Source organism: Sipha flava, unplaced genomic scaffold (assembly GCF_003268045.1).
Source record: "Sipha flava isolate LNK unplaced genomic scaffold, YSA_version1 43_pilon_pilon, whole genome shotgun sequence".
In the NCBI taxonomy this organism is placed as follows: domain Eukaryota; kingdom Metazoa; phylum Arthropoda; class Insecta; order Hemiptera; family Aphididae; genus Sipha; species Sipha flava.
This window is the reverse complement of record NW_020273171.1, coordinates 1,480,556-1,492,330: the sequence shown is the minus strand read 5'-3', so window position 1 is coordinate 1,492,330 and position 11,775 is coordinate 1,480,556. Positions and strand designations below refer to the sequence as shown.

At 27.9% G+C, this 11,775-nt stretch overlaps 2 protein-coding genes across 2 annotated transcripts in view; one reads left to right on the top strand and one right to left on the bottom strand.

Moving 5' to 3' along the window:
• LOC112689336 (eukaryotic translation initiation factor 4 gamma 1-like) overlaps positions 1-2,470 on the bottom strand; it is a 9,487-nt gene extending 7,017 nt beyond the window's left edge. The window contains exon 1 of the mRNA XM_025562996.1: positions 2,201-2,470. The gene's annotated coding sequence lies outside the window, so the exon portion shown is untranslated. The remainder of the gene's footprint in view (positions 1-2,200) is intronic.
• Positions 2,471-2,590: 120 nt separating this feature from the next.
• LOC112689335 (proton-coupled folate transporter-like) lies at positions 2,591-10,464 on the top strand. The gene is made up of 7 exons (XM_025562993.1): positions 2,591-3,382; positions 6,211-6,759; positions 7,845-7,946; positions 9,527-9,664; positions 9,789-9,872; positions 9,942-10,098; positions 10,167-10,464. Exons 1-7 carry the CDS (start codon positions 3,031-3,033, stop codon positions 10,222-10,224), a joined length of 1,440 nt encoding a protein of 479 aa, XP_025418778.1. The 5' UTR covers positions 2,591-3,030; the 3' UTR covers positions 10,225-10,464.
• The last annotated feature ends 1,311 nt before the right edge of the window (positions 10,465-11,775 follow it).

Here is an 11,775-nt window from a genome sequence, read left to right as displayed (position 1 = left end):
CGAGAGTGTGATTCGTAATGGTTACAAGCATGCCAGCTGGTCATAGATTAATTACTCAATGTAGCCAGCAAATATATTAAAAGTTATGTTTTGACGGGTAGGAAATAAAATTTATTTTTTTGATTTTAATTTGTTTAATTATATCACGGACAATTAAGTTTTATATATAAATATAAATATAGAAATAAGGAGACTTATGAGCACACATATACACGCCATGAACGTGAAAGCGAGAATGGATTCGCCGCGAACTTTCCGCCGGTAGAGTTATTTCTTTCAATGATCTGAAGCTCCCTCTGTCCCCCCCCTCTTTTCTACGCCAATGTATTCTGATATGTATTGAAGTATTTGCATGAATGCCGGTCCCTAGTTTAATGGTTCCTTCTGACTATGGGCGGATCTAGAAATATGAAATGAGGGGGTGCTAATTTGTATATTTAGAAGAACAAAATATATTATTTTAATAAATAAATATCGCTTGTTTGCTACAACAACGACATAACACAAAAATCGTCAATTTTGAGGTGTTTGCAACTAATTATAATTTTGATGTTCTTCTTTATACTGCAAGAACGAGATATGTGAATATACAAAAATTAGCCGCTAGATAGCAGTTGTGACGTTATTTCGTTACCATCATATCATTGCAAATAAAATTTTCAAATGCGTTTTATGTAAAATCATGTTTTTCGTGTTGTGTCATTGTTGTAGCAAACAAGCGATATATACTTATATATTAACGTATATTAATATATTTTGAAATTAAAAATAAGGTTTAAAATTAGGGGCAGAAGTTCTGACATCTTTTTATGATTATTTATAATAAGATTGTTCATGATTCGAGTCATTTTCTCGATTAGTAACCTCTATTAGTAAAATAGCCCATTATTTTCATCAAATTATTAAATTCATTTAATTTCGATTTTTTGAGAGATTTTCTTGATTATAAAACTATCTGGATTATTAATCGTTCAATTATTGAAATCTTTTCATCATGCTTATTATTAGTTTTTTACAGCGTTTTTTCGTGTGAATTTTCAGATTTAGTGTATATTCCAACAAATAATAGTGGCTATTTTTAATCGCGTCCACAAAAATAAACAACCTAGACTCTAGGTCCTAGAGTGTAATGCTTTTTATTCTACAACATTGTATTATAATTCACCGGGACATTTTACGTACTACATCAGTGTTCTATATTTATTAATGATTTTACTTTCACAATTATGCAATATTAGGCTGACAGGTTTATTCACAGCTATTAGTTTTGAACAAAAAAATCTCATTTTATCACATATCAAACTCAGGTTATCGATTAAGTGTACACGAATTTTAATGATACATTTCATAATTAATTTACAGCATATACAGTGCAGAAAAATAAACATGACTATCAAGATTAACATTGACGAAGTGAAACACGCTTATATAGTTCAAAATTTGGTCAATAAGTATCAAATTCGAATGTAAAACAAATAATTTAAGTGTATTTTCTGATGTAATGATACAACTTAGTATTATAATTCATCGGGGCATTTCACATATTACATACAGTTTTATATCTATTAATAAAACATTTATAAATAATAATAATTTATTAACATTTCAAGATTTATTTCCCCCTCCCCCATAAATTAGCTCTAAAAATAAAAATATTGACAAAAAGCGACTGAAAAATGTATTGCATGACTCGTTTGAGAATCAAACTAGTGTTACAATATTCTAATGGTCACAACTGAACAAGAAATATTGAGTAAGATCTTACTAGTGGTGTGAATAGTATATCTAAAGTTAAGATGCTTGAAAAAGTTACTTGATTTCCTCTCGGTCAGAGTTTATGGAGAAGGGTATAAATTAACCAATGGTAAATAATGTACCTATATTTCTAAATTTACCGATATCCCTTAATTTTGTTTTCTTCGGTCCTATGTATTTTACAACACTGGTTATGATGGCGCAAGCAAAAACTAGTGCAAATCATTAGTTTTGTGATTATAACCATTTAAAGTTTTCAGTTTTATTTAAATAGCTCATGTTGTGATGATATGGAATTTATGCCGAGGAGCAATGGATAATGTGGCACTACCAAAATAGAGGGTAGGTAATGAGTTAAAATGCCAGGTTATTTACTTTTTTTGTTATATTAAAATCGGTATGATAAAAATATTTTGACTCGTAATATTTGTATTATCATACTTACCGATTTTAACATACCACCTGCAGGTGACAGTGCAATTTTTAAGGGATTTTCACTGGGCGACAATAAAAATATTAAAACTCAAAGCAGTCAACGTATAATAACACAGTATGATGATAGTGTGATATATATGATGATATTTCACGTTCGTTTCGCATAATTTCGCCCAATCTTTTAAAATACTATCGACAGAATATAATCACTGGGCGACATTTGTGTTGCCTAGTTAACTAGGCAACTAATTCCGAACACTCGCGATCCCGCGTTGTTTTTTTGATTGCCGATGATGAGCCGTAGCAGAAACGGTTGTATTCGGAGAAGGGAGAACGCATTTTATCGATTTACGTGGCTGATGATCGATGACGGTGATATTGCAGCAACACTCCAGTCGTACGTCGACGAGTGGTTCGTAAGCGTGTTTGTAACGTTCGTCGATCATCAGGTGGTTTTTAAACATGCGCACTCAACAACACACAAGGTTATCCGAACAAGGACAGACGATTGACAAATCGTATGCGCGACATAACTGTGTCCGCCGAGACGCTGAAGCATCGTTATCATCGTGGTAGGAGAATATTATTATAATTGTTCGGTGAGGATTAGGCGAAGGTGGAGTAGGAGGGCTGTCAAAAGACGGAATATGTCGGAGATTTTTTTTTCGTTCATTTCGTGAGGTGATTCGTTATGTAGATAAGTGAAAGACGACGACGAACGCTCGGCTTTAAGTGCACTCCGCCATCACGGTTTTCACCAACTCTCATGTCAGCTGACATTTGCGTCATCACCGCAGACGTGCTCTAGACCATTGTAACTAGGCCTTTAGAACATCTACCATGTCACGACCTTTGGAACACACCGCGCCACGGCTTTTGGGATCGACCACGCCGCTGACACCAGTGGCGGGAAACCGTCCGGTCGGCCGTTGGGGACGACTGCGATCGAGGACGTTCAAAACGGTTGGCGACCACTGCGCGGTGGAAATTGTCACCTTGCTGTTTTCCTCGTCGATGTCCATGTCCGGGTTCTTCCAGAACAACCTCCTGCTACGAAAGGCGTGCAACGGGACCGTGCCCTTCGGCGAGTGCACCGACGGCGAGGCGCACGCTCAACACGTCGTGTCCGTCATTTACTCGTGGAAAGCGGCCATCCAGTACATCGTGCCCGTCGTGTTGATCATACTATCAGGTAAGCTGCATAGAACGTGCCCCGCCAGTGCCGTTCCGGTTATCCCACTGCAGGTCGACTACAACGATTGCAACTTACGATTTCAAATTTTTAATCCGTGTTATCATCGTTATTTTGTTATCAGCGTTTGATAAGGAAATGGCACGGCACAGCTGCGGTTACTGTTGTGGTCGTTTCCGAGCGACCCAGGTTACTAATTACCTGCGTTCGGATTAGATAACTAATTTAATGATTAAAGATAATGTAATTTATATTTACCTAGATAAAGGTAAAGATAAAACATTTTTTTATCTAAAAAAAAAAAGATACGATTTTTCTAAACGAATCCAAACCTAACACTGTAGTTGTTTTTATTATTATTAAATATTTGCTTTTGCCATACAGCATAACAATAATTTCCATTTCATCTTCATAATTATAATTATAAACAATTAAAATATGAATAAAATGTTTACTGTTTCACATTTAATTTATGTATGACTATCCATAACAATCCATTAGGTAAATGTTCTTAATAATTCATTTGACGTACACATACAACATAAAAATCTATTACATTAATATTTTAGACTATAAATGAATACTTTTATTTCTTACTAATGAAATTAATTATACCTACATTAAGTGTTTAAGTAATATTTTATGTAAAAATCCAATAAATTTACATAAAACTTTACATTATGATTTGCAAACATTTTTAAAATACTATAAAGCGGCTTTTTGCTCGTTATTTTTTTAATTTAAAAAAAGGTTTATACGAAATGTGTACCTAAAATCGTGAGATTATCAAATAACCTTTCGATAAAATATCACAATAAATGATATTTTTGAAAGGAAAAAAATGTATACATTCACTGCCTTTGCATTTATTAACTATTTAAGTTGTATTTATATAAGTTTGACGTTTCAAGAATGATATCTTATAATTATTAAATTAGTGATTAAGTAATTATAGTTACTTTCGAATAAATTGTTCGCTAGCAGTATTAATAACCTTATCTATAGTCAACTACTTGGTGATTTCAGTAGTGAAGAAAATAAACAATGATTGCATAATAAATGAGAATTATAATAAATAGCTAAATGTTTGCTTAAGATTATGTTGCATTTATCTATGCATATATATATATATATATATATATGTGTGTGTGTGTGTTACGCGCAAAAGTCGAAATCATGTAAACCTCAGAAACGCCCGGGCAAATCCTTGGTCAAAATGTCATATTTCGGGTCTTGCCTTGACAAAACTAGTTATGACCAACATAATTTGGTCACAAACCGTGTAGTGAAGAACAAAACAAGAGCGTCTTAAATGTCTGCACTAACATTAAATACAATTAATTAAAAATAAATATTATTGTTCAAATATAATTGAATACGCTTATTGAAGGATACAAATATAATGATATTAGGTACTCGTTAATGCTAATTTAAAGAATTAAAAAAAATTTCGAGTATTTGATTATAAAAATATGATAAAAATATATATTTGTTTATTTGTTGCTACATATATTGGAATCATAGAACTTGGACTACACAAAATATTTTGTTGTGTACATTTATATTTTCCCATATTGCACTTAGTTTTGCAAGAACCAAAAAGAAATTTTTGTCCTCCAGTTTTAATGAATTTTGAAAACTAGTAGTCTAAACCATTGAAGAATGGTATTTAGATATTCTGTACATCGTAAGTAATTAATTGTTATTTGCACTGAATTACTTGATTCCTGGCATATAATGATGGCAAAATTCCATTTTTGGTTCCCAATTTATAAAATCTATGTTCAGTAATATGACAACTAACACGTTATTTGGACTTTTTCTCTATCAACACAAGGCATTGAAAATTTCACTCTTGTTTTTACTGTTGGGAAGGAAATTTATTTTTACTCATTGATTTAATTTTTTTTTTTTGCTTGTATCACTAAACCATCAGCAGTTTTTTCTCGTGCTCTTTTAAAACGTTATTTTTGTTAAGATTAATTTTCTAATTTTTTTTGATTTTCTTCATTTAATTTTTATTTTCGTTTTTCACAATTTATAGTAAATCATTATCGATATTTACATTGTTTATTATATAATTGAGTAAAATTTACATTAATTTCATTTAAAATTATAGAAAATTATTAATTATTAATCAACTCTAATTATAAATTATTTTTGCCATTGTAGAATTAAAAAATTCGTCAAAGGTTATTAAATGTTTTAAAATTTTATCCATGAAAAAATCAAAATCATATTATTAATAATTTAAATTTAAATATAGTTTTCATAAAAAACATGTATAAATATTTAATAAGATTTATTACGAAATAAGCAGTTATTTTATACTAAACTCCTCTCAGAATCTTATTTTGACTGAAATTATTTATCATACTATTTAGTTTGAATTATAGACTCCTCGATAATCTGTTGTATTTTGCCTATCTCACTCAAAATAGTTTTTCATCTTTATTCATTTGTTTTCATTCATTTTGAGTTATATCGAATTATAAAAAAATATTTTTAATAATTATGTGTTTACGGTTAATATGATCTACAACTCATACACTCTGTGCAGTAGATTCAAAATTATACAAAAAAAAAAATATACTTAGATTTAATCAATTTAATCATTTATTTAAACTTACATTTAAACTATTGGTACATATTATTTAGATATAAATAAATGCGTACCGTATTTTGTTTTAAAATATTGTAAACATAATACTTTTTTAAAATAAGTTTTTATGTGTATTACGTTTAATCCTTTAGAATGAATCACGTTAATCTTATTTACATATTTTAATCAACTCATATAATTAATACATTTTTAAAATTAATTTCAGGACCCTGGAGCGATAGTCATGGCAGGCGACGTAGACCATTGATTTTCTTACCGATAATCGGTCAAATGTTGACTGACAGCTTATGCATTTTGAACGTTTATTTTTGGAGCTGGCCACCGCAAATTGCTGCTATCTTCGAAGCTATAACTCCTGGGTTATTTGGGTCTCGAAGCATGTTTTGGGTAGGTGTAATATCATATATATCGGATAATAGTCCAATTGAACTGCGAACATTAAAATACGGAATCATAAACGCGATCTACACTATCAGTAGTCTTATTGGAACAGGGTTAGCTGGTTTTTTAAACGTTGGCCTTGGTTTTTATGGTGCATTTTTGGTATCGATTTCGTTCAATTTAGCCGCTATTACGATTGGATTACTTATTGTCAAAGACACTTCTGAGCCATATGACAAAAATGTTGAGTGGTTGAAGCTAAAACATTTCGTCCAAAGTTATTTGAATGTATTTAAAGGAGGAACGAAATCCTTTACTGTTACATTATTTGTTTTGCTGTTAAGTCAAGGTGTGTTGGTGGGAAGAATAGGAGGTAAGTTTTTAATAGTTAAATATTTAATTTAAAATATGTCGTACCATAGTTCATAGATCACTTAGTTTATGTTGTGAGATTGTAAAATATTTTGCTATTACACTCGTCTTATTGTTTTTAATAAATGTGTATTAAAAATAATATTTCATCTAATTCTCTAAACATTTATAATTAAATTACAATATCTTGGAGTAAATTGTGATATTGGTAAAAATGTATTGTTTTCAAAATAATTTTAAGGAACAATATTATTCAATTATTGAATTATTATTTATTTATATTTAAATTAATTAATTTCAATGTTCATCAATCAATATCGAAATAACATAAATATCATATGATTTGCTATAGGTATGTTGACTATTACTGAATATTAAAATTAAAATTGATTTACTGATATAAAAACTATTCCCCAAAAAGTTTTCATTATGTGATGTCAACTTTGGTTTTAGTTTTTAAGTTGATAATTTATTTTAAAAAATTTTAATGTTTTATTATATAATATTATAATATTAAATATAAGTTGATAACCAAGTACAACATTAAAGCCTTGGACCAATAATTTATAAATTGATGTGGTATTAAGTTTATAATGTGAAATCATAAGGATAATAACTTTCTCATCATAATAGATGATCAAAATCCTAATTTTGACGGGAAAATTAACGTGTATAATCTGGTGCATATATTATTCTTAATGGCTTTTCGATTCGGTTTCAGCAGTTTATACGTATTTTTGTTTGAAGTTTAAAATATTCCATTTTGTATTAAATTTGTCGTCTAAAACTTTTTTTACATTTGTTTATTTATAACTTTTGTTTCTACTAAAATTGAAAATATGAAGTTGTTATAAAACTTATTAACAACTTGGTGTTTTTGAGGTTTATGTAAAGGTACTTAGAAATCATAATGTACCTTAAACCGCAGAACAGTTTTGAGAGTGACTGTCATTTCCTCAAACACAAAATTATTTATTATTATAAAATATATTTTTCATTCTTAAATTCATGGTAGGAAATTATATCATAAAAAATATCAAAAATATTATAATATATAAATTAAATTAAAATTTTTTAATTTTTCAGGCGAATATGCTATCACATATCTTTTTACCCGGTACAAATTTCATTGGTATGAAGTGGAATACAGTTATTTTGCTGCTTTCAAAATGATGACAATATTTTTCGGTAATAAATTGTTTAGTATAATCATTATTATACAAAACAATAGTCAATAAGTATACAAGCAAATATTTGCTCGTTAATTCATAAATGGTATTGAATAACATTATACAATAAATAAATAAGTTTAAATAAGTTATTATAATTTATTATTATTTTTATTTTTTTAAATAAGCTTTTTTTTTATTTCCAAAAGTTATTAATATTTTATAAGATTATTTTAATATTTTCCTTTGAATGATTTTTATTATTTATAATTATTATGTTTATTATTAGGTACGTATAAGTGTATAGCTAGTATAAAGTGAAGAACAAAAACCTGAGTTTTTCCAAATGACCAAAATCATTTTTATTGTTTTATAATCATTTATTTAAAAAGTGTTAATTTGAATTTTGACACTTGTCATTTGATCTAGAAAATATTTTTACGTATATTATTCAAATATTAAAGCGTCATAATAATCAAGCAATGAAGAGTTGTTAAAATTGATTAAAAATGTATTAAAAATAACATTAATAATATACATTAGTGTAACTTTCCAAATTCTTTGTATTATGATCGGACGAGTTTATTAAAATGTTAGGCGGTTGTTAAAAGTATACGCTTATTGAATTCATAAGTTTTCATTCGCATGTTTATCATAGTTTTGATTCTACGTTTGAGAGATTTTCTTTGGTAATTAATTAGTTTATTTATAAGTGTTACGAAAATATATTAATTTTAATACTTTGTTGACTGGATAGGATTTAAATTAGATGGTTAAGGTATGTTTACGATTTGTTCATAATAACGTTGGCGTCGGTCGGTTATATGATAGTTTATTATGTATTATATTTCATAAGTTGCGAATGGTATGTAGAAGTAGTATTTATTAATTAAAAGGAACAATAGTTTATTTTTTTATCTCGATATAAAATTGTTAACATTTTTGCTCTTATTGAAATTTACTATATTACTTGGTAATTGATATTAATGAATAAATTAATATTTTATTAATAAACATTTATAGTATTTAATTAAATGCCATATTGATGTTTATATATCGCCCATAGTGTTTTAATGTAGTAATTACTTAGATAATGGGCAATAGTAATTCTTCGAAAAACTTATTGATATGAAAATATAATTACTACCTATTTAATACAATTTTGAACGCAGACGCTTGTATAGTGTTTAATTTGATTTTGTTTTCTTTAATTCAATATCGTTTTATTATAATATTTGTAATTACAAATGTAAGTACTTAATCAATTTTTACTTGATGTATAGTATTAAATCAATGTGTAATTTATTTGAATTGGAACATCTGCCATCCTTGTTGGTGAAGTATAAAAATGCAATTGCTTGTATTGTCTGACTAACTTGGAATCTTTACTACTCGACTTTATTTAATTTCGTTATTTACTGTATTCTGATAACTATAACATAAGCCGTGTCATTAAACAACATATCCTTTTTGTAGTTGGTCGTTAATAAAATATGTCTTAAAATAAGTTAACAAATATAATAATATAAATAAATTAAAATTATTGCATGTACCTACTGGAATAACTGTTTTAATTTAAACGTAACAAAATCATTTCAGGTACACTATTTTCAGTTTCTGTATTAAGCCATTGTATGAAAGTAAACGATGCCATTATAGGTTTAATTGCTTGCTCTTTTGATATGCTGGCTGCAATGTGTTACGTTTTCGCCACTGAACCCTGGCAAATGTATTGCAGTAAGTAGAATATAAATACCTTATCGTTTACTTTTTTTGTTCGTATTGTGATGAGATATTATCATTACCATTATTATAATTATAGTTATTATTATTATTATTATTATTATTATTAATTCTACAGTTTCAATGATTGACTTCTTCCACGGAACGGCTCTCACTATATCTACATCATTAACGTCTAAATTAGTACAGAATGATGAACTTGGTTAGGATTTTTTCGTTTTTAATCAACATTCAATTTTTATTTTATACTTCTTGTTTTCATTGCAAACAGGTCGACTGAATTCCGTCCAGGGATTAATAAGCACATTACTATCATTTCTGATAGTTTCATTGTACAGCGCAACGTATCATTTTACTTTTGAATTTTTAGCTGGTGCTGTTTTTCTGTTAAATGTAATTTTAACTATTCCTATATTCATAATGTTTGCGTGAGTAATTGTGTTATAGTGATGAAAAATATTGATTTTAAGATTCATGCGATTTTTTTCTTTTTTAGGATTATTTATTGGAAATGTAAGCACCTGTGGACTAAAGAAACCACACAGCCTCAATGAAGTCAACTTAAGTTATATGTCTTTGAATATTGTAGTACAATGACTGGATATTTTTTAGGTGTTAAAGTTTTCGTGGTATTTAATGAAATTTTATGTATTATTTCTTTTATGAACTCCAATGATTTCCACCTAAAGTCTTATTTCAATAAGCGCATTATCGTCAAGGGAAATCGTTTTTAAAGAGCCAACAGATGTACTTATTTTATTTGAATTATACTAAATGCTTTATGTATTTTTAAAGACGTTTTTTTTTAATGAAATCTGTTGTTTATAACGTTTACATTACAATATGGTTCTTGAACCTTTTATCTACTTAATGCGAAACTTGAAAAGAATAAGAAGTAAACAACTTTTTATATTATATGATAAAAATCTTTATGCAAATATATTTTTGAGAATAGCTGAATACAATTTTTAAATTTAATAAGTCTTAAATGATATAATATTTTTATGTGAACACTAATAAGTTTTTTTTTTTTACTTAAAAGTGAAATACTCTTTGTGAAAAATTATTTTTATTTCACAATTAATTATACATGGAAGTACAAAATATTTTTAACACTTTTTTTTTGATTCATAATGCTATTTAATAATAAATACTTTCACAATTTCCAAACAGGTGTATACTTTAAAATTATTTTCAAATATTTGTGTTTAAATTCAATATTTAATTAATACGATTGTGATTTTTCAGGTATGTAAACTTATAAACATTTTGATTCCAAAATTGTAACTCTTACTTTATTATTATCCCGGTAAAAGTTTTGTATTAATATGTCTATACGCTGAGCTAAATGCACGCTTTGGTGCATGTTTAACGATAATAATGAAGAAAATGTAGTAGTTGTATATCGAATTGCGAGGCCAATGGATAAATTATTTTATCTCTTCAATTTTTTAAATTTTACAATTTCTACCTCGAAGCCTTATATTATTGTTTAAAAATATATTTAATTTATTTAACATTCAGTTTTTTTTTTTAAATAATCCAGAAAATATAACATAATAATATAATAAAATATAACAAAATAATACAGACAATATAAATTTTTTATAGTTTTTATTGTTTCAATGTAAGATTTTATTGTATTTTATATTTATGCGGATGAAAGTTTATTAATTTATTTTTAATGTATTTTCATGAAATAATTATACGTTTTATTTGTAGGTTAAGTGTAAGTTTTCTTGTTGACATTTTAAGCATATGTGGTTAATATGGTACTCTGGAAAATTTGGTGAAAAGTAACAAATAAAAAATAAAAAAAATAACGGAAATGCTTTTGCTTCATCGGAAACTCAATTACAACATTTTTACGATCGGCGGATATTCGTTCGGAATTGTTTATGATGTGGCGTATCTCGTCAATGGCCATTTTCAATTAGCATTTTCAAAACATTTCAATCTGTTATCACGGAAGACGTGAAAGTTTTTCGATTCTATCGGTGAGTGAACTGCAGTAGCGAGGTGAACGTCCAACACACGTCGTGTCTGCTATTTACTCATGAATAACATACAGCTTCTTATTCCAACAATCTTAGCGGCTAAAGGAA

Coding starts and splice junctions, on each gene's coding strand:
- LOC112689335 (XM_025562993.1), top strand. CDS start 3,031: ATGTCACGACCTTTGGAACACACCGCGCCACGGCTTTTGGGATCGACC. Junction 6,760..7,844: donor GTTGGTGGGAAGAATAGGAG/GTAAGTTTTTAA, acceptor TTAATTTTTCAG/GCGAATATGCTATCACATAT. Junction 9,665..9,788: donor ACCCTGGCAAATGTATTGCA/GTAAGTAGAATA, acceptor TTAATTCTACAG/TTTCAATGATTGACTTCTTC.